This window comes from Homalodisca vitripennis, chromosome 3, assembly GCF_021130785.1.
Source record: "Homalodisca vitripennis isolate AUS2020 chromosome 3, UT_GWSS_2.1, whole genome shotgun sequence".
Taxonomy (NCBI): domain Eukaryota; kingdom Metazoa; phylum Arthropoda; class Insecta; order Hemiptera; family Cicadellidae; genus Homalodisca; species Homalodisca vitripennis.
Window position 1 is genome coordinate 122,267,655 of NC_060209.1, and position 24,846 is coordinate 122,292,500.

General features: G+C 33.0%; 1 protein-coding gene across 1 annotated transcript in view; it reads right to left on the reverse strand.

Annotated features, from left to right (window-relative positions):
* The window catches only part of LOC124358338 (FAST kinase domain-containing protein 1, mitochondrial), a 61,673-nt gene that overhangs the window by 6,853 nt on the left and 29,974 nt on the right, over positions 1-24,846 (reverse strand). The window contains exons 6-13 of the mRNA XM_046810638.1: positions 22,308-22,459; positions 19,459-19,701; positions 17,582-17,689; positions 17,394-17,544; positions 10,245-10,368; positions 6,707-6,829; positions 4,939-5,008; positions 2,329-2,533 (exon numbers count right to left, since the gene is read on the reverse strand). Of these exons, the coding sequence (XP_046666594.1) occupies positions 2,332-2,533; positions 4,939-5,008; positions 6,707-6,829; positions 10,245-10,368; positions 17,394-17,544; positions 17,582-17,689; positions 19,459-19,701; positions 22,308-22,459 (1,173 nt within the window). The 3' untranslated portion in view covers positions 2,329-2,331. The remainder of the gene's footprint in view (positions 1-2,328; positions 2,534-4,938; positions 5,009-6,706; positions 6,830-10,244; positions 10,369-17,393; positions 17,545-17,581; positions 17,690-19,458; positions 19,702-22,307; positions 22,460-24,846) is intronic.

Consider the following 24,846-nt stretch of genomic DNA (forward strand, 5'->3'; position numbering starts at 1 on the left):
TTACACCGATGGTTCACTCCTAGACTCAAGGGCAGGATATGGAATACATGGACCTGGAGTTGACATGGCTGTGCCCCTAGGAAGACATGCCTCAGTTTTTCAGGTGGAGGTCATGGCAATAGATTCATGTTCTAGAAGACTCACACAGTTGGGGACAAAAGGATTATCATACCTTATACTCTCTGATAGTCAGGCTGCACTGAAGGCACTGGATACCTGTTCGATTGATTCGAAAGCGGTCTGGGAATGCAGGAATGCCCTAGCAGAGCTAGCAACAAATAACAGAGTAACACTCGGATGGGTGCCGGGTCATGAAGGAATTCATGGGAACGAAAAAGCGGACATCCTCGCCAAAAAGGGAGCAGAATCCACTTTGGTGGGGCCTGAGCCAGGTTGTGGAATATCCTTCTCCAGCATTAAAGCTCTGGTTAAAGATTGGGAAAAGAGGACAAGATACAAGAATTGGAGCAGAGCCTCGGGTTTAAGAATATCCAAAATGTTTATCTCTCCTTATGCAAAAGGGTGGACAGCTCTCCTAGACCAGAATAAGGAGGATATAAGACTGATATTAGGAATGTTGACAGGACATGGCCCTCTGAGGAAGCACCTTTTGAAGGTAGGCCTTAGTCGGAGCAGCGAATGTAGACTCTGTGGAGAGGAGGAAGAGTCAGCAGAGCACATTTGGTTGGATTGTCCTGCCATCGTAGAGACTAGGAAAAGATACTTGGGAGCATATCTCCTCAGCCCCAAGGACATCAGAGAACAGGAGCCCTTAAATCTGATTGGTTTTTGCAAAAGCCTCGGTTTTTGAGGGCACAAATAAAAGTAAGGGAGGCGCAAAGGTCCTTTTAGGACTAAGTGCGGGGACAAAGTGTCCTCTTCCCTCAGAAGGAAAAAAAAAAAAAAAAAAAAAAAAGTTAATCGAGCAGATTAGTAGTGCCATTTGGGACTATTGTTCTGAAATTGGAGAAGTCTTCCAATTGCACAAATTCACACTACATTGGAAATATAATTTTTTACTTAAACTCTATTCAAGATAATTTAACAATTTAAACATCAAATTGAAGTTTCAATAACTAAGTTTTGTTTTCTGTGTAGCATCGAAGTAAATGTTGACGTTGGCATGCACAGAACAGCTGTGCGGTGGTAGTCTGCTGTGACTGACACGCCTGGCACCAGTCGTGAGTACAATTTTTATGGCGCGACAGAAGACAGTGTATTCTGTAGTACACGAAATTGAAATCGATTGTTAATGTGCAACACCGGTTTCGAGTTATGTATCGAGGTCAAAATTCGCCAGATGATAAAGCAATTCGTCACTGGTTTAACCATGCTACGGTCAATGTTTCCTCCCACGCTACAAGGAAAACAAAACTTAAGTTACTTCAACTTCATTTTGACGTTTAAATTGTTTAGTTATCTTGAACAGTTTTTTTTAAGTTACAGCCATTCAAAATCCCAGCATCCTTTTTTCGGAAACCCTGTAGTAGGAATACACTCATTCTTCCCATAACAGTCTTCAAAAAGTAAAACTATTTTTACGTGGCACTTACTTATCATTAGGCATGTGCAGACATTTCTGGTTCAAATGAATTATATTTCTAGTGCCATAGTTGAGTTCGCCATGCCCCATTCAAGATAAGACTGTGAAGCCTACTACGACCAAAAGGCATCTACATGTAATTTACTTTTGGTTTTTAGATATTCCCGGTGCCATAGCTCAGTTGTCTCCACCCACAAAATAGATACATATGTATATCTGAAAAACCCACTTTAGTCAATAAGGTATCTACTTCCGGTATAAGGTGTGGAGTGAAAAATCCCAACTTCCAGTTGTGCCTTACATATATCAATATAATAATACAATGAAGTATTGAAGGTCCTGACAGAGTATAATGAAATACTTAGAAGAGTTCATAGATACACACATGAACTGCCAAAAATTCAAACCTTTTGACCCTAAAATTACCAAGAGGAACCTATGTATCAAATTTCAAGTGATGACCACCAGACGCACGGACAAAAATAAAATTTTAATGCCCTGTCGGATCTTTAATAATTTATTTAATTTGTTATTAACATACAGTGTGTGTTATTTATTAAATTATTAATTTTACTTAAATATGGTAAATAAATTAATTACAGGAAATTTTAAGTTTTCTATATGCTTATAAACAGATTTTAATATGACAAAATATCTAATTATATATGAATCCCAATTAAATGTTTTAACAGAAACTGGATCACAGGATAATAAATGCACAGAGCACAGCTACTATAGCACATAAACAATGATGCATGTTTTAAATGATTATAAAATCAACTTACTTGTCATGAAGGCCAGATCAGTTTCTGAAGGTATTCTTGTTTAGCCTTTGGCTCAGTCATAAACATGGAATTCCATAATGAATCTGATAGACCAATGACCCTGTAGCCCAAGATTTCCAGGTGTCGTTGTTTCATCTGATGATAGCCCTTTAGTCTGTGCTCACAGTTTGTGTAGCTGTCTGCATTGTATAGCAGAAATGCTACCCTAAGAAAACAAGAGTTGTACTGTAGTATCACTATTGTTGACAAGCCAGACAACCCATCAGATATGAATTTACTTTGCTTTTAAACGACTACAGATCTGCAAAACTAATTTACAAATGCATTTTTAAATCATAAACTAATTCTGGAAAATAATTGGAAAATTTTAGTTTTATTTTTCTGGCACACTGGCAATAACTACCTAAATTGAATGTTCTGTAGCTAGAAGTAGTGTAAATAATACTAATAGTGCAGTTTATAACTAATAAATTGCCAAACAAAGAAAGACATCTTCAAATAAATTCCAACTTTTGAAATAACAAAAGTGCATTCAAATAATATAGGTATAACAGTTCATAACACGCTGTCTTGGATTTTTACCCCATAAGAACAAATTAAAACCTTTAAACACTACACCCTTATTTTTGGTTGTAAAATTACGGAATATGTCCCATAATAAAGGTAATATGAATATGCATCCAAATGCTTTTTTTTGTATTTCTTATAAAGGATACACTTTTTGAGTGATTTGAACAATGAAATGCTTGAAAGTTTAATATTTGTTTAAGATTAGCCTTTTAGGATTGTTCTGGTCAGTATCTGTCTCAGCATACTGGGTTGTCAAATCACAGTGCGGTGCACTCCTGCTATCCCATGCTCCGTTCTTTATTTACTTACTCGATAGCCAATTAACTTTTAACAATTTTACATGAAATTTTCACTATTTGCTTGATAAAGAATTATATTGCCTACACTTTCATCAGTTATACTGGTGTTTTTATCTTTAAATACAGTAATTGATGTAATGGCTAACCTAGATGCTGTTAGACTCCTTTAGACCAATCAACTAAGTAATAAGTGAGTCAGATACATGTGATTGGAAAAATGCGTGGAACACAAGGTTCATGTAAAATCCCACCAGCCACCTGGGTCTGTGCAGTGCCGCTACTCATGGGTGGCCTGAGTCAAAGAATAATAATCAATTAAAATATTGAAAAAGTGTCTGGATGCATATTAACCATTCAAATGAGACATCTCCTATAATTCTACAATTCAAAATAACATAAAAAGTTGTCTGATGTACAACACTGTTCTTATGGGGCTATAGTCATGATGGCCTCCAGTAAAGACAGCTCAAGATACTTTTCTTCACAACAAGAAAAATGGGAATTTTTTCGTAGTTCCACAAGAAATTGTAAGCATTAAAAGTAGAATTTGGGGGTACTTTGTAATCAGGTCCGCAGAAAAATAACTGAAGATAAGGGTATGAAATATTTGAAGTATGTATACAAAATATGTCTGAAGGATATGACATGTTTTTTTACTTCTTTGTTTGAAGGTTATTTTGATTATGGAAGGATTGTGAAGGAAACAGGATTTTTCCGGACATTTGCCATTGTTCAGTGAAACAAGAAATCAGTAACACTACGTTTCGAGTTGTGCAATCTGATCTCTTCTTCAGGGATAAATCTAACCTAATATATAATTACAAACTACATAGCAGAAAGAAAAACTATTCAAATACTCAGGAAAAGCTGTAGGATGCTCAATGTACTGTAACATTTTTTATTCACAGCTGTTTCAGATGTAAATATTGGGGTGGCCATTCAGAAGAGAATAGTCAATACTTTTGGGTTAAATCTTTTATATGAAACTAGCTGTTTCCCGCAGCTTTGCACGCTTTTTGTAAGTGTTACCCATGTATGTGCACTTCTGGCTCAAGTAAATTATATATTTCCAACGCCAATGTAGAGTTTGCTTTGTTGCCACGATCAAGAAAATCTGTATATGTTTATAGCCATTGTACACGTACATGTGTTTTATTATAAAGTGGTCTAACACTCAAGCTTTAAGTTCAACCAGAAATTTATCTTCAAGACAAATATACATCATAACTTAGCGCCTTCAAATAGTGTTTGGCTATTAAGTATTCGTAACTGTCTCGTAATTGCAGTTTATAATGTGCAGGCGCTTTGAAAACTATTATCTTTGGCAACACCACCTGGAGGCGAGTTACATCAATAGACAAAGCATAGAAACCTTCTTTGTGGAAAAATACATATACATACAAATTTTCATAATGATCGGTCAAATAGTTTACGATTCCATAAAGGACAAACACACAAACATTCATTTTTATATATATAGATAAACTAAAAAATCATTAAACCCAAGAATGAACTCCTCTCATGACTGTCAAATTTGCTACCAACTAGTAGGTTATGTACATTCCTCTAAATGTAAATAATATAATTTCAATTCTATCATTTAGTAATGAAGATTAACCAGAATCTCTGCTTTAATATAAGTAGTTAATTTTATTTTAATTTATTTGAAATAGTTAATAGATCTAAAATGAAGCTTTGCTAAAACAAAGATATAAAATATTTAGGGAAATTGATAACTTACTTGTTAACGACATTCTCAGAGTCTTTAAAAGGTACTGGATTCAAAGCTGCATCCAGATTGAGCTGTACGTCTGAAACATATTACATACAGTTTACAAATTTTAGTGTTAAAACTTATTTAAAAAATTATGTAATGAGTTTAACTCATTCTGGATGAAACATGGGCACTGCTTGGTGTGTTGTAGTTCCGCTGGCGGACGAATCACAGGCACTGCACGGCTGGTGTACTACGTCTCGTTTCACAGGCGTATTTATTATCAAATGGCAGAAATATGAAAGTAAATTATAAAGGGATTAGATAATAGGAAATCTTACTCCCCTGTTACCAAAGAACTGAAAATAATGACAACCTGAAGTTTGTATTTTAATCTATTAGATATGAAAGAATGTATTTACATCTAAAACTAGATTAAATATACATTACTACAGCACAGAAAAAACTATGCTTTAGATTTACTTCCTATTAGACTGTTAAAAACAAATAAAAACATATTTGGCATGAAAAAATATTATTTAACAAACTGCCACAATCAGTTCATACTGTCTGTCATCTTAAATTAAAAAAAATTCTTGAGTAATTGGCTACAAGAACAAGTTTTTTTACAAGGTTTATGATTTCTTATTAACTGAAGATAGTCAATTACATACAATATTTGATAGCTAAATGCAGAACAGATTTAAATAAGTACGTGTCTGTGTGTGTGTGTGTGTGTGTGTGTGTGTGTGTGTGTTGTGTTTTTATTCTTTTTTATTGTTTGTACTTAATTCTTGTGTGTGGTTTAAAGTTTTCTCTTTTTAAACTGTATATTGTCAATTTGTGTTGTTTGTTAATTTTTATTTATGATGTTATAATTCTGTATATAATGTTGCTTTTTATTGACCAGTGATTTATTAGATGTATGTCTTGTTATGTATGACATATTTATATATTGTTAACACAATTTTGTTAATTGTTACAGTTGGTTATGATATTTTCCATTATATGTGCAGACAATTTATTTATTTATTAAATATGGCAACCACAATATTAAATTGAGGAATGAACTAGAAGCATTTATGTTAATAGGTGTTAAATAGTAATTTAGGTATGACAAAATCTAATGTATCATTGTATGTCTAACGACTAATAAAGTTCTTGATTCTATTTTCTCTATAAAATCTATTACATTTACATTTTATAGAGTTTATCATGGCTAGGAAAACAGTAGTTTCACACTTTTTAAACGTTTCAAGTGTAAAATAAGTTTTAGTGATTCAAACATATATGATCATATTTTTACAGATTAAAGTCATATATGCTGGAAGTCTGTATTATAGTATATCACATTACCATATAATAATTTATTGCAATAAAGTAAAAAGTATACTATATGACTAAGTACATAAAATAAGGGATTTATATGAACCTTTGTCAACCCCTTTAAAATAGAGTGGTATTCTGGGATTGTTTTTCATGTAATTGGTCAGTCTCCAAAGGTGCATAAAATAGCAGAAACTGGTGATGATTTTGTTAAAATCATACTTAGGCCGAAAAAAAAAACTATTAGGATTCAAAATACGAGAATCGGGAATCAATCTTTTAAGGTTCAAAATTCAAATTCTAGATTCGTAACTCCTGGATTAAAGGTTAAACCTTTAAAAATTGTGCTAATTTAAACATGCAGATCAAAACACTTTGCTGTATGTGACTTATTAGAGAACTGCCATCTAAGACTAGTCATGAAAATAATTATATATTAACTACTAAAATTTTTAAAGTAGATCGTTACCTACGGTGTACCCGTAAGGGGTCACTGCTGTTGGTTCAAGAATGTTGTGGCTTCCTACTAATGAAGTCAGGGTGCTGAACACATCTGTAAATAATAGGGACTTGGGCCTCCCTTCAGATTGTCCTTTAACATAAGTTACACAAATTATTTTATTTAAATTATATGAATGTGATGAAATGAGTGTTTAGGTTACAATGTCACAAAACTTAAATAATATTGTGAGTAGATACAAACCCTCCAACTAGCAGTGGTGGAAACAGTTCAATAGCAGGTGGATTTTTGGCATAATATTTTCAAACATTCATAAAAAACACTGTTTGTTACTTAATACAAAATAAATATATTTATTTATTTAAATGAAAAGTAAAATTATGAAGAATACATAAATATGTTATCAATCCCTATATAAATTTGTTGCTAAATATAAAAAGTTATGATAAGTTATAATAAAGTTATTTACTTTTTGTCCCAAAAGACAATATTCACCCAAATTACACTGAAGGGACATTATTTTGAATATAATGGATCATAGTATTACAAGCAAAACAATGGGTTAGCTATGTGATCACCTTCATCACCTGGCAGACATATTTATTCACAAGTTGGAAGAAAGCAAAACTATTGAGAAGTCAATCCTTTTAAAACGAAATAATGGATTAGATATGTTGTTTATTCCACAACAAAGATAATAAAACCAATCAATTTGTAGATTACTTTAACTCTCTGATACAATAAAATTTATAATCAAAATTTAAAAAGAGCAAATATTTTTAGGTCTGATGTTTCAAAAGAAAAGAGAAAATACACATTCAAAATTCATAGAAAGTTTACTCAAACTGATTTAATCATCCCTCAAAATTCAAATCATCCATGGCAACACAAAGGCTGCATTTCATTAAATGACACACAGGCTTGGGAATATTCCTATAAATGAAGAAAATTCCAATGAATAAAAACAAATAATAAACTACTTGGCAACAAAAATATATACAATTCTTAAATAATAGATGCATTGATAAAAGAATAATCAAAATACAAGTATCAGAGTCATAATTTGGAAAATCAAACCAAGGAGTATGTTTGTGTTCCATACAACACCAAATTATACAACCCATTGTAAAAACCATTCATGACATCAACATTCAACTTGAGCAAAACAAAATAAAAAATATATTAAAAAGTTTCTAATTGATTTAGTTAGAATTTACAAAAGATAAAAAATTCAAAACACTAACTAGTCCAATTTCTAAAATTAGGAATCTATAGACTAAAATGAAGTAAATATGACAAATATTACATAGGTCAAACTAGTCAAAAGTTAAAATCAAGATTTAGAGAATATATTTAAGCTCTAAGATCACACAATCAAACTAGTATGAATTCATAGTTTTCTGAATATTTAACACCACACCATTTTTATCAACGACATGATAAAAATTTAGAAACAAAAGGTGACAAAATAATGCAAAGAAAAAATTATAAATTTTAATGAACTATAAGAAAGATCTTCTAAATTTACTAGTTTACTATAATTTATTAATATAAGTTTATTATATTTGTTAGTTTTGAGGTGATTACCACTGTGATCATGGGATCAGCCTCAAAACTAGTTAGTAATAAATTATAAAATGTTTAAAGGCTCCTGTACTTTACTAAACCTAATTTGTAATATATTGATAGTGTGCCTATTTAGCCTAATTAACAACCATTTGAAAAGATAGCATTATTTAATTTTAGAATAATCTTCGCTATTCAAAATATGATATCTTTATGGCTAAAAACAAAATATACAATACATATATCTTACTTTCTGTAGAAAATGTTCTTGATGAATTTCATTACTATTATTATATTTTATATGTTTGGCCATATGATTTTAGTTTATCTCTCTTTTAATCTTTCTAAGGATATATAAAACTTGTGTAAAATACTGTACCAATCAATATAACATATTCAGTGAAGTTGCAAGGTTGCCACTATGACTACTCTGAAAATATTAACCTATTGACTACCAATTAAAATTCAAATATTTTTACCCTCAGGTACTAATTAATTTTTTATTATGCAATAAAAATCATTGTGTGGGTGCTTAGGATCAATTACAAATATTAAATGATCATATAATATCTTAAAATTGTACTTTATTATCTTATATTTTAAATATTTAGTTCCCTAATAACAATTGGATTTATAATAGATCTACCACTAAAAATATAATGATGTGAATCATTGGCTTGCCTTAGCCAAGTTTGAAGGTTAGGCCTTGTCACATAAGTTTCTTAAATTTCTTAATCACCACTTACTCAAAATTTCATCATAAAAATGACCAACACTCACTTCATTTTTACTTTCATTGAGAATGTTCTCTACAGTTATAAAACCTTTCAGAAAATAACAACATCATTTACAGCGACATTTCATATGGTAACTAATCAAAATAATCAACAGATGGAATGGTAAACAATGATCAATTTCGAGAGAGTCGACCATCTTCAAAATCGAACATGTTATATTTTAACAGACCATCAATATAATAGAGTGGATAAATGCCAAAATAATCGATATTGAGAATATTTTTCAAGATTCAAGATTCAAGATCTTTATTGGTCTTTAAACACATTCAATAGTGCAATAGACTTCGTCAAGTTACTAAAATATTCTAAACTAAAACTAAAACAAATTACTCAGATTCTACCTACTCAATCCAGCCTACCAGCAAATATATAGATCTATATAATTAATAATTCCAAAATTACGAACTTAGTTTGATGCATACCGCCTGTCATCGATAATTACAGCGATGAAAACTGATGATGAGCAACATACGTCACTGGTAGCCAATGGGTTAACAAACATTGAACAATTTATGAGCTTATGGATATGGCAGTTTTAACATTGTACAGAATACAAAAACTGTAGTTTTAGACAATTATTGACATATTTGGTTTTAATACATTAAATTTCATTTGCATATAAAGTGGTTAGGTTCGGTTATTACCGATTTTGCAACTTTGAGGACAAGACATTTTTTAATTGCACATAGTACCTTATAAGTTTAATTGAGTTTACAAAAAAAATGTAATGAAAATTTTAGTAAATGTTAATAATGTTAGTAAAATAAAAACTTACATTTTCACCATATTTAATTGCTGCTACCAGACCTGCAGAAAACTAAATTAATACTACTGCTACCTTAACGGGTCAATGACAACTTGGACTTGGAATCTAGTAATAATGATATCTTTGAAGACAGATATGATGTTGATGCAATAATCATTTATTGTGACCAATAAATATAAATCATAAATTACCTCATTAAACATTACAAGCAACAAGAATATCAGACCTCACCCCTCCAATAGAGTTTATTGTATAAAGTAACAAGTATTTTTAAAGTAGGCTATTGTATGTAAGATTTTTTTACAAATTCGTATATTTGAATTCAAAATGTATGTTTCTTAAATAACGTTTAAAAAAATTGTATGGAGAAGACAAAATTCAAATAAAAATGTATATTATGACCAGCTGTTAAGCAGACCTAAAGCTTGTTGTTGTTCACAAAACTTGGAGTGGAACCATGGCACATCTGCCTCAGGATGGTCCAGGCACACAGAACGGTTCAGCTGCATCAGAGCCTGCCTCACTCTCTGTGGATATTTGTCCTGTGGTAACAAACATGCTCCGTTTTATTATTCATTCTACTATGCACTGTATAATCTACTAATCGTATATACATGGCACATCTGCCTCAGGATGGTCCAGGCACACAGAACGGTTCAGCTGCATCAGAGCCTGCCTCACTCTCTGTGGATATTTGTCCTGTGGTAACAAACATGCTCCGTTTTATTATTCATTCTACTATGCACTGTATAATCTACTAATCGTATATACATGGCACATCTGCCTCAGGATGGTCCAGGCACACAGAACGGTTTCAGCTGCATCAGAGCCTGCCTCACTCTCTGTGGATATTTGTCCTGTGGTAACAAACATGCTCCGTTTTATTATTCATTCTACTATGCACTGTATAATCTACTAATCGTATATACATGGCACATCTGCCTCAGGATGGTCCAGGCACACAGAACGGTTCAGCTGCATCAGAGCCTGCCTCACTCTCTGTGGATATTTGTCCTGTGGTAACAAACATGCTCCGTTTCATTATTCATTCTACTATGCACTGTATAATCTACTAATCGTATATACATGGCACATCTGCCTCAGGATGGTCCAGGCACACAGAACGGTTCAGCTGCATCAGAGCCTGCCTCACTCTCTGTGGATATTTGTCCTGTGGTAACAAACATGCTCCGTTTTATTATTCATTCTACTATGCACTGTATAATCTACTAATCGTATATACATGGCACATCTGCCTCAGGATGGACCAGGCACACAGAACGGTTCAGCTGCATCAGAGCCTGCCTCACTCTCTGTGGATATTTGTCCTGTGGTAACAAATATGCTCCGTTTTATTATTCATTCTACTATGCACTGTATAATCTACTAATCGTATATACATGGCACATCTGCCTCAGGATGGTCCAGGCACACAGAACGGTTCAGCTGCATCAGAGCCTGCCTCACTCTCTGCGGATATTTGTCCTGTGGTAACAATTATGCTGTGTTTTATTGTTTGCTCTATTATACACCATACAAAAAAAGATGTAACTTAGAATCTACAAATCACATATACAAGGAACATCTATCAATTAAGACAAGATTTTCTTCCCTTTCTATTCTGAGCAATTGAAGCAAGAAAATGCAAAATTTTATTCTGAAACCAAGTATTATGGAAATTAATTGTTTGCTAACTAAAGTAACTTTTGGATGGTTAAACTAAAGAAATCCAAGATATAAGATGATTTAAATTCAGCACAACAAGCTACATACATATGTCTAGAATATATATTTACTGGTGTAAAATCCAAACAATAATAAACTTTAAAATGATTATAAATTTTAAAATTCATAGTTTAACCGTCAAATTATGATTTGGTTTCTTTTATATTTCATCCACAATTTATGCCTAGTACTGATAAAGCAGTGGCATCTTCATTATTAACAGCAAATTAAAAAAATGTTTCAAAACCAAATTATAACTGCACGATATCGTTGCACAATCACTTTGATATGAAAAAAACATTCATCATTGCCTTGAATTCTGATTTTGTCATTTGTGGTCTTTTTCCATGTAGAATCAGAGAATTTCTAATGCATCAATTCACGTTTTGTTTCAAGATCATAAGTAAAAAACTACAATTCATCAAAGGTAACAACATTTTGTAAAAAGTTAGGATCGTTTTCTAGGATATCAGAACAAATCATTCTTTGGGATCCTTCTGTTCAGGTGTAAGACACTTTGGAACCATTTTTGAACACACTTAGTTTATGTTAAAATTTTCATGAAGAATCTGGCAAACACTTCCTTGTTAATTCCTGTTAACTCAGACATTGTTCTGATTGTTAAACAGCAAGGTTACAGATTTTTTCAACGTTAACATGACTTTTTTTGCTGATGATGGTCAGCCACTGCATGTGTATCTTTAAATCGATTAAACTGCTCAAACACTTGTGTTCATGATTAACAATCATCACCGTACACTTGTAACATTTTAAATGTTTCAATTGCAGATTCTCCAAGTTTGAAAAGAAATTTGAAGTTTACCCACTCTTGGTGGACAATCAAGATTTTTCTGAAGGAGAGACAAAGCATTAACTGATTATTATTGGTGCTATGGGCAGAATGAGTATGGAATCCAGACAAAAATCGAGCATCAGATGGAGGGGTTAGTCACATGAGCTAATGAAATTGAATCGATGCATTAGAAATTCTCTGATTCTACATGGAAAGAGACCAAAAATGACAAAATCAGAATTCAAGGCAATGATGAATGTTTTTTTTCATATCAAAGAGATAGTGCAACGATATCGTGCAGTCATAATAGCTATACAATGTTCACCTTTATTATATTCGTTATGTGGCTACAACAATACTAATCCAGTTTCTTTCTAGCCATATTTCGTACACCATTTACTATAAATTCACCTCCTTGCTAATTTCCTGGCAAAGATCAATAATCTTTGGAGAATAAGCCTCTGGAGTGAGGCTAAAACCCGGAACATACTCTTGTATTTAAATAGGATAATATAACCTGTAAACATTAAAGATATTCCTAATGAATATATGTTTGTATATATATATATATATATATATATATATATATATATATATATATATATATATATTTAGTACACTTGAAATCTTTAAGAGTATTCAAATATTATAGTTATTTATCCTTTTACTTGATTATATTTACATGAGAAAAAAATAATAAAATAAAATCTTTCTGGAGAACAACCAAGATTAGTGTTTTACAACAATACCACATCAAACCAAGGAACATCAATACCACTATTTAATTCCATGAATAAAATAGGATATGATAAATTTTTGATGTGTTCTTAAAAATTATTTAATTATTTTAATAGACTAATAACAAATGACTAACTCTGCAAACTTCGAAGTATACAAAGTTATTAAAAGATTAAGTAATACAAGATAGAAGTAGCAAAACTACCTGTCGTAACAAGCTTTGCTTAGGTTGCATGCAAAATTTCAAATATATAGCTCATTTCATTCTCGAGCGTATGTACCTGCGGACCAATTGACAGACAGACAATCATACAAAACAAGTTGACCCATCTTAGATCTCATTCTCGTAGAAAGGAAGTTTCAAGCAAAGTTTAAAGTCTACATATGAAACATATTATGATACATTAATATTTTAGTTAATTAAATTGAGTTTCATATCAGTGTTAAAGCAATTAATGTCTACACGCCAACCCTCTGTAAAATTATATTGTACTAGCAGTTACCCGCGGCTTCACATGCAATTTTCTGTTGAAAAACTGGACAATATATCTATGTATTCTTTTTCTATGACATAATAAACAGTCTAGAGATAATCGATAGTCACTCAAAGCTATTCCAATCTTCTGATCCATTTTAGATTTAAGTTTAAAGAACAGAGGTTTGGAATCCTGAAGTCGTAAAGTGAAACAGTTTTTATAAGATTAGTATTTCCCTCCCACATTTCATGATAATTTATTGAAGTTCTTCGATGGCTTCAGTAACAATAAGAGTTAGCCTTTTTATCCCAATGATGAAAGTGCATCGTACAAATAAAAAGTTGCTGCAGTCAATATGGGTCTGTTCTGGTCGTTTAAATTCACTCCCAGTCTAATCTATTTACGGTTCTACAACAAATTTATGCAGTTGCACTGACCAAAACAACTGTCTCATATGTTGGTTTCGGAATCTAACTTAAGTTAAATTTTGATGATTAAGTGATTTTTATATTTTTTACCGATGACTAAATATGTATTAGGGGTATATGCTTCAAGTATTAGGGCAAGAGTATCTTATCTCCATTTGCTTTTCAATAACTACAGTAAAAAGGCCATACACAATATTAAAGGAACTAACCAGATTAGATTACGTTATGTGCAAACATTCAAAGCTTTATACAATAAGGTAGTTGTTATAACAGCGTATAAATAGCATTTCTATTGTATTAGATGGATTATTGATCATTGGCGCAATCTAAATTTAAAATTAAATAACTTCGTATTTGCAATCTGCATTACACTACTGATTAAGCACTTTACAATAATTTAATATTTACTAAAATTTTAATTCAAACACATGTTTCTGCCTCTTTGATGAACTTCAGCTGAAAGTGTTAATAGCTGTTAAGTATCAGTTCAATTTATATTACGTGTCATAGCGCAATCTGCCGGATCCAATGTAAAACACTCCAATATCAACAACAATTTATAAATACAAATTTAATTAAATAGACTATTTAAATAGGACCAAATTGTGAATCTAAACCATTCTCGAATCCCCTTCAACACACACACAAAATTTCACCACAATCGGTCCAGTCGTTTAGGAGGAGTTCAGTCACATACACACGAACACAAGAAATATATATATACAGGGTGGAAAAAAAAGTATTGGAAACGCTTTCACTAATTTTGTATGGCTTCACTTATACAAATTAAATTTTGTACATCACCACTTGTATTAAGAACCTAGTTTTTGAGACCAGTGGGGACATTTTATCTTTTCAGGGGGACGGCCCGTGAGGAGTCGGACGAAAATCTTAAATGTAAGCATAGGCCGAGTTTGGTATCAAATTAAAGGTCTAGTAAAAAGAAACTCATTGCCGCAAACCGCACTTAAAAAGGTTGACCCTATCCAGAGTACGGGCCGTTTGAATTTCATAAGTAACGTTTTGATTAAATATTATTTCTCCGCAATTTCACAGTCTCAAGTAAAACTGTTCTGACTGAAAATGACACTTTATGGAACACAATTATCCAAAAGAATTAAATTAAAAATTATCTATGTATTACAAAAAATAACCATACCTTTTAAATGAGGTGCTCAAAACTGCTCTCCGAACACTTGTTGGCAATGAGCTAGTCTATTATAAAAACCTACTGCAGTCACATTTGAAGCATCTCGGGTGTATAATTCTTCTTGCTTCTTCTAATAAACGATTTGCCAGCTCCTCAATGTTGGCTGGTTTAGTTTTATACACATTATCTTTTAAGAAGCCCCACAAAAAGAAATCTAGTGGATTAAGATCGGTGACCTAGCCCGGCCACTCAACGGTACCCCTGCGACCAATCCAACGGTTAGGAAACACTTCATCTAACAGATTGCGCACCCGCAAATAGTAATGGGGCGGTGCTCCATCTTGCTGAAACCATACTGCATTAAAATTTGCCCCAAGAAGAGCACGCACTGCTGTCAAAATGTTATTTGTCAACATATTGAAATAAATTTCGCCTGTTAGATTTCCATCTATCACAAACGGTCCTACAATGTTATTGTTTATTATTCCAGCCCACATATTCACTTTCTGAGGCCTTTGTGTGTGGCCTTCTATCATCCAGTGTGGATTATGGTCGGCCCAGTAACGGCAATTATGCCTATTTTAACTTGTCCATTAACAAAGAATGTAGCTTCATCTGAAAACAATATCGAGCTTAAAAATTTTTGAATTTCGTCACACTTTCTCATCATTATTTCGCAAAATTCAGTCCTTCGATCAAAAATCATCCTCTGCAAGTTCTTGGGTTAGGGTTACTTTAAAAGGGTTATGCTTGTTTTTGTGTAAAACATTCAACACTGAGGTATGGCTCATATCAAGATCTTCTGCAGCCACTCTGGCCGAGGTGCTGGGATTTTCAACAAATGTTTGGAGTACATCCAAAGGTTTTTGTTCATTTGTTGCCGATTTAGGCCTGCCACTTCTTTCGCGATCTTTGACTGTTCTAGTTTCTTCAAATCTTTTTACTGTCTTAAACACTGTTGACTTACTAATTGGGGGTCTATCAAGAAAAGTGTCATTAAACAAATGCGCTGTTTCTTCATAGGGACGAACTAGATATCCATACCCACGCATCCATAAGCAGCGTGATTCTCTCAAACTCACTAAGTGACATTGCTTTTAAAACTAGTAGAATAAAATGTAAACACTTAAGTAAAAAAATGTATAATAACTATCGCAGTACCTTCTAGTGAAGACTTTCAACTTTATCTTACGTGGACGAAATTATAGCGTTAGACTAAAAACCAAGCTGATATTAAAAAATACAAAACTGTGGAGTTTTTCTGTGACAGTACTGTTTGTATTGCCTAAACCAGTTTATGTTTGCCTGAGATAAAAGGGCTGGAGGGACTGGACCTTGACCTCATGTTGATAAGGAGTTATGGTGGTATTATTGAATACTCTCAGTTTCTTGAAGACAAGACAGGAAAAACCCCTATTTACTGTTATCCAACAAATGTAGAGGTAAAAAAAATAATTTTTTTGTTGGAAATTGTTTTTCAAATTTACATAACCGACATAAAAACATACTACTGAAAGTAAATTAGTTACTTCACAAAACAAAATTACTAAATTTCTTTGTCATGAAATTTCATATGGCCCCGTACTCTGGATAGGGTCAACCTTTTTAAGTGCGGTTTGCGGTAATGAGTTTCTCTTTACTAGACCTTTAATTTGATAACCAAACTCGGCTATGCTTACATTTAAGATTTTCGTCCGACTCCTCACGGGCCGTCCCCCTGAAAAGATAAAAATGTCCCCACTGGTCTCAAAAAACTAGGTTCCTAATACAAGTGGTGATGTTACAAAATTTAATTTGTATAAGTGAAGCCATACAAAATTAGTGAAAGCGTTTCCATACTTTTTTTCCACCCTGTATATAAAGATATGTTGACATAGTTAAGCTTCATGTGTTAATGTCACGTGTTTGAATCTCTTACAGGTGTATATTAAGGTTGTTTACAAATTTATTGATTCTGCAATAAAATTTTCTTATTGTCATCATGGTTACCCACAAGAGCATGTAAAAATATCTGCTGACGCTCAGCTAAACTCCATGTAATGACATGCTCCATCATGAAACTCAATGTTCTTGATATAGAAATGAAGCTCCATGCACAATTTCGAGGTCAATTCATTTTTGAGATATCGTGTGGACACAGAGAGACAGAAATAAAATTTGTCCAGCCCCACAAGTGATAGGCTTCGTTAAGGTTCATCAATTATATTGTAAGTAATAGTACAATGCAATCTTAACTGCAACTGTATAAAATGTTTACCTTTGCAAAACAGTTTTTGATCTCATCATCCAGCCGTTCCAGAAAAGTGACAGAGAAGATGAAGCGGGTGATCGAGGGTGGCAGGTAATTGAAGTAGCTGAGGGCCAGACCCACTTGCAGCAGAGTTAGACCATTGAGAACTTCCCGGTCTCTGCGATCATTCACTAATATTATAAAGTTGTAATATAATAGTGACAGAGAAGATGAAGCAGGTGAACGAGGGTGGCAGGTAATTGAAGTAGCTGAGGGCCAGACCCACTTGCAGCAGAGTTAGACCATTGAGAACTTCCCGGTCTCTGCGATCATTCACTAATATTCATAATACTGTCTATCTTGAATTGATATAACATTTGTGACTGAGGACAGTGAAAATTATTCTGATAATGAAGAACCAGAATATGACTTTTTCTGATACCATTTGCTGCTGCTGGACTAGCTGATGATTTATTTTTAGTAAGACTTCATCAATGGAAATGCTGGCTTTAAAACATGTACAACATGCACAATCGTACATCCCGAAACCAGTGTACCACAGTTAAAAAAAAGTGTAAGGGATGTGAAATTATTAGAAAATCAAAATTCATGATTAAGAGAAACCACCTTCCCACCGTAGGAAAGGATGTATAGTGATACAAACCATACTATGAAGCGTACCGACTGTCTGGTCACATGATGGTATCCGGTGAGGGGATACCGACTTCCACTCCCATGCAGCTGCTAGACAAAAGGAAGTGATCATCATTTTAACAGTTTCCACCAAACATGCTGATACCTAATATTGGTACCCACAAATCACCAGCGGAGATTCACAATACGCATGGTTCACGAAATGGAAGGGGATGCTCCAAAGAAAAGAACCTGGGGTGGAGATGAGAGACCAGTCAGCCAGTGTCCTCGATAGTTCACACTACGACGGTAAACAAAAAAAACGGGTGTGTGAGTGAAAAATAATCCTTTAGGCATAAGTGTCCTGTTGTTAGTGCCCAGTAAATATGTAAGTTAAGAAATTTTGTATCTAATTATAAGAAAACAACATTACGTAATGTCAGAGTTTAATCAATTCATATTAATATGTTTTATTTCAATTATCAAAGCACTTATATTTAAAAGCAATCAATTTAAATATCATTTACACAGATCAAATTAATAGTTTGTTATAGAAAAGTTATGTTTAAAAATTCCCTATAGGATATGAAATTGTTTTTAAATTGGACAAGAAATTTATTCCAGTTAATTATGTAAAGACAAAATGTAATTAATTGTTTAACTACTTAAAGAGAAACATTTCTCCTTGTGTAGTTTGATCATTGTTATTGTTTGAAATATTTTAAGAGAGAGATTTCTTCATGCTTAATATGTATATGGAATTTATCTGAAATATGACTATTTGAAACATAATGAAGTACAACTTTTGTCATTAGAATCAATGAAATCTAACTTGTTATTAGAAATTAGAATTAGTTCAAGATAAAAAACTAATTGTTATACTTCTGATCTTAGTGTTTAAAACTATTATAAATAAATTAGATTTTGAAATAAAATAAAAATATGTGTTACTTCATGTGAGTGTGTTAAATTGCCGATCGAACTAATAAATCCTCACACTATAGCCAAGCATATATATATATATATATATCAGATTAGTCATTCCAGTTAAGACGTAACATATTTATATCAATAAAACACTCTTACGTTAAAAATTAAGAAATTAACAATGATTTTAAATATCCATTTTCCTTACTACCTTTTTTAATTATTTTTCACTGTCCTCTACGAAAAATAAGTTACTATAAGAATAGTGTGATGTAAATTCAACATCTCAAAATCTCCAAAACACCACCATATAGCCAGTAACTGGCTCGTAAAGTTTTGATTAAATACAACACTTGTCTCCCAAACATGTTTTCAGATAAAAGCGCTACAAAAATCTGTGTTCTTTTATAATAAATATTTTTTCCATATCTACAAATTTGTTTTTATGTTATATTAATATAATATGAAAAAAATTTAAAACGAGTAGTCATAAATGGTTTTTATAACTGCAAATATTATTTAGGTAACTAACCTGCTGATGAGATCAGCAGTAACGGCCAGAAAACTGTTGGTATGAGCTGGCGTGTAACCAAGAAAGTAGCAGAGGAAGGCCAGCTTAGCCACTGTGTCACCAGTGACGTAGTGACGGCCCTGTAGGCAATACTCCACCATCTGGTCCATGGCCTGGGACACCAGAGTGTTGGTCACATGTAAGTTGTATATGAGGTTTCTCAGCGATCTGGATGTCAATTGGCTCCAATCCAGCTGGTCTAACCTTTAATAAGAAAGAAATCTATATAAAACATTGCCACTAAAACAAAATAAAATATACATACATTAGACCAAAATGTATAACACTGCTGTCTGCTTGTTTTCATATTTTTATATTATCATAAATGTATTAAATATTAAGTCAAAATACAGTACCAGAATAATAATTTATTAATTAAATTAATATTAATACACCTGAAATAATCAATAATAATAATATTGACTCACGCCATTTTAGTTGTTCTATATTGTGAGATTTGTTCTGTAATAAGATTATTGAACGCAAGAAATGTGAAACTGGCTGAAATTTATCGTCAACTTAGAGATGTTTACAGGGAAGACTTGATGAGTGAAGGAATGGTGAGAAAGTGGGTTAGAATCAACATGCGGTCAAACAAATGTGCATGATGAGAATCGGAGTGGTCGGCCTTCTCTCGTCACCGATGATCTGATTGACGAAAAAATCCAAGGGAACAGACGTTTCACTATGACAACGCTATCTGACGATTTCCTACAAATTTCGCACACTTTTTTGTACGAAATTGTTACGGACCGCTTAGGTTATCACAAGCTGAGTTCCCGATGGGTTCCAAAAATGCTCACTGACATGCACAAAACCAAGAAAATCGAAGTGATTTGACTTTTCTCACAAGGTACAAAGATGATGGTGAGGATTTTTTAAACAAAATAGTAACAGGTGATGAAACTTGGATCCGCCATGTCATACTGTTATCCAAATAGCAGTCAATGGAGTGGCGACATACGCAAACCCTGAAGAAACAAAAATTCAAGACGAAAATGTCTGAACAAAACATCACGTTTACTGTCTTTTGGGATCAGAAAGGTATTTTGCTGATTGATTTTCTACTAAGAGGTGAAACCTTGAATGCGGCAAGGTATTGCAAAACCTTAAGAAAACTATGGCGGGAAATTCAAAACAAACGGAGAGGAACGCTCAGTAACAGAATTGTGTTGCTCCATGATAATGCTCGGTCCATACCGCTGGTCCATACACTCAAACATTGGTTCGACAATTTCATTGGGAGCAGTTCAATCACCTGCCCTACAGCCCAGACTTGGCACCGTCTGACTACCACTTGTTCCTGCACATTGAAGCGCGAGCTAGGCGGCCAACGCTTTGAAACCAACGATGAAGTGAAAACTGCTATGGAGTCGTGGCTACATTCATTGGCAGGAGCCTTCTATGAAGAGGGTATAGACAAATTGATCACCCGCTACGATAAGTGTTTGAACATCGGTGGAAACTATGTAGAAAAATTGTTTAAGGTTTGGGCTTTCATGTAGAAACAAAATTGTGATTTTTTAGTGTGAGACTTCTTCATCTGGTAAGTGTAGCACCACATAAGCTTGTTATCTTCACTCAGTATCAAATACGACCTGGGTTCTTCTCTCTTCCTAACAGCTTTGCTTTTTTTTCAATAACTATCATTCCCTATCAGAAAAACAGCTTCTTCTTCTCTCTTATCAGTTCATTCTTTCTTAGGACAGTGGTGATTATACTGCTCCTTTGTTTTTTCTAGCCTTATCATTAAAAGTTCTCTTACGTTATCAGCGAAAAGCTCGGAAATTTTATTTGGGATAAAACCATGTCTGAGTTCGTTGCAAAGGAGTTCAGTGTTTTAATCATAGAGTCTGCAGGTTAATTTGCAATTTTCATTGGTTTGAGAATTGACTAGTCTTGATTACTTAGCGTTGGATAGTTTGGAACATTCAGCATTACAAAATCTAATGCTTTGTTTAATATTATATACTAAATTTATACAAGTAAAATCTGTTGTAATAAATGATAAATTTTTCAGATTTTCTCCTTATGACTGTTACACATAACATATACAAATCTATGCAATATAGATTCTTGACTAAAACTTATTCTTAACAGGTTTAATATTTAAAAAAGCTAATTACATTTCATTTATGATGAAGTTGAAATTATTTTCATTGGAGGCAATCAAATAAAGACTAAGTGATTTAAAAAATGTGTAACATTTATTTGAATCACCTTCATAAAACATCATTTGATTTTTCTAATTGAACTCTATCACTGCCAATATCCAATATTCCAGTCATTAAAAACTTACATAAAATATCAGCCTTCGCTTTTGAGAACAATTGCAAAAAAATTACAAAATTTATTACACAGTCACAGAAATTCACATATACCTATTTTAAATTAAACTGTACTATATTAATGTTCTGTTTTGTTTATAAATACCGAAGACTAAATTTTTTTTAATACGATTTTTTATGGTTTTGTAAATGTTACTTTTATAACTAAAGGATTTGCATCACTTCATAGAAACACAAACATGGACAAAACACTACATTATAATCTTGTAAGGACTTTAGTTCACATAATTTTTTATAAAAAAGCCAAATAAATCATTTTATCTGTCCATGTTACTTGTTTATTGATTATAAAATACATTGTTTATCAGCTATTGATTATAGAAGAAATATTGGATTCGATTTGTTACATACATTAATAAAATAGTGACAGTAAAAGTACTCTGTAATATTATGGCAGCACAATGTCACATTATTGACAATAATTGAAAAAAATGTATAATAAAACTAAACATAAACATTTACCTCTTTAAAATATCACACAGCAATTCACTCTCTAATGAAGCTTTTCGGTTTATGCAGGATCTTAAAATCATATTAAATGCTGTAACTGAGGATATATCCATGTTCTTCATCAGTTCCCTGGTTCTCTGGTTAAGAGCTGAATCAAGCTGCAACTGTAATAAATTAATGATAATTAATTAAATTTTGACATGATTGTACTAGAACTAATATATTCTGATTTGAGTTTATGTTAATACAAAACTAATTAGACAGAACTAGACAGGTTGTAAAATATATCCAAATAACTGTTTCATCTGTGCTTTGAAGCACTATAAATGATCCCACCTACTTAATAATAGTAGTAATTCCATTTATAATTATGCAGCCAGTTTTCATTTGTCATATACAGGTATGTTACTGTACTTTATACATAGGTTATTCTAGGAAGAAATTTAGAAACTTTGTAATTTTGTTAGCTTATTTTTCATAGAACAAAAATCCGGTACCCGTATTGGATTTCAGGAATGGGAGATTCCAAAATCAATTTTGTAACCCCCCAAGACCTCTCTTTTGAACACAGTAACTCTTACTCCATCCTTGCTGTCCTTCATGAACCTGACTCTCCTTGCGGGACAACAGGAGTGGATATTGGGGAGGGTAAAAATTCTGGGAGCCCTAAAATGTCATTATGCAACTCATCTAGACAGGGTAAGGGACATAAATCATGCCATACAAATAATGTCCAATTATGCAAATCAAGTACTAGTCAGGGTATGATTAGCCCAAAAATCCCCGAAGTTTACGAGGGAATAAATGTATTTTCTTCTGTGAATTAAAAACCTTCTATGCCTAGTGGGAAAATTACACTATTAACTGACAGTCATGGTAAATTGTTAAGTTTGTTACAAGAAAAATTGTGTAGTAACACTGAACTTCTTGCACACATTAGACCTGGCGCTAAGCTGGAACAAGTTGTGCACAATGTGGTTGAGCTGACTAATGATTTAAGTAGATCAAATAATGAATATTTAATAGTTTTTGGTGAAACTAATGATGTTAACTTGGAACACTGTAGTATTGAAAAAATGCCAACACGTTTATGCATTTATTAATATTGTCTTGCAACGCTAATGTAGTTATAGTTGGTCTTCCTTACAGATGAGATACACAAAAATCTTAATAGCTTGATTTCTAAGATAAACATAGAAATTTATGATATTGTCTCTCAATTTAACAATGCACATTTCCTATCACTCGGCTCCGTTTTTCAATCCCAACTGTACACTAAATTTGGCCTTCACTTTAATCTTAAAGAAAAAAGGAGAATTGCTAGTCTCATTTCTCGAAAGATAAATGTCGGTTGTAGTACCGTTGGAAATACCCAACCCTCTACTATACCTGTTCATAAAATGTTTACCACTCACATAGTCTATCCTCAAAAATTCACACATTTAGTAAGTCAAAAACAAAGAAGCTCCCATTTCCAAACAAAAGGCAATTATTTTGGACTGTATGCCAAGCGTGGGGGTTCACAGCACCTAATCTAATAGCACCTAATCTCACAGCACCTAAAATTTAACCGTCTAATAGCACCGATTCTCATAGCACCTAATATTATAGTACCTAATCTCACAGCACCTAAGGAAATTCCCGAGAGTCGCACGGCACCTAAAGATCGTGCTGGAGTTTTATAGCACCTAATATCACACCACCTAAAAGGGAGTGGTGGGGATCGCCGGAGGGGTAGGCCGCCACCACTGTCCGTGGCCAGTGGGCGACCGTCCGTTGAGTCGCGTGGTTAGGGGAGAGCTCTGAGTTGGTTATTGACACGTGCTGTGCGGGTTGCATTAACGCGCTCTCTGGAAGAATTGAAGGCGGTGGACGTTTCATTTTGGATTTATATATGTTATTGTTACCGGATCCCGGCGACCTCTCAAATCAAAAATATGAAGAAAAACACAGTTTTCTTTTAAATTTAAGCTTTCTCCAATTTAACTCCTCCTAATTCAAAAATAATTACAGTTAAAAATATAATATATCATTTGTTGTATGTCTCTTAAAGAACGACATACGGATAATTCAGAGTTCTAAGTTAATAATTAAAGGCGTAACAAGTTTTTTGGGAAACTCATTAGACTTTTATTTATTTATAAATCACGTAATGCTTATTACTAATAGTCTTTACTTATAAGTGAGGGTGCAGAACAAGCGAGGTACACAGTAACTGTGCCGGAACCTTAATACATTATGGCTTAATGAAACACACATACCAACTTGCCCCGTGTGCCAAAATCACAAAATAAAATATCGACAGTTTTATTTTCACACAAACCACAAAAGGAAAATGTTTAAATTAGGCTTGTATGATTCTGCTAAATATATTAATTTAAGGAAAGGCAATTAAATTATCCATTTACCCAAAACAAACATTTAATTAAACTTATATTTGTAAATTCACTAACAGATAATTTGAGGGAAATTAATATTCCTCAAAGCGAAGCGGCCGAATACCTTCCATAATCCTATCACCATCGTCTTTTTTATCGGTGTTATATTTTCA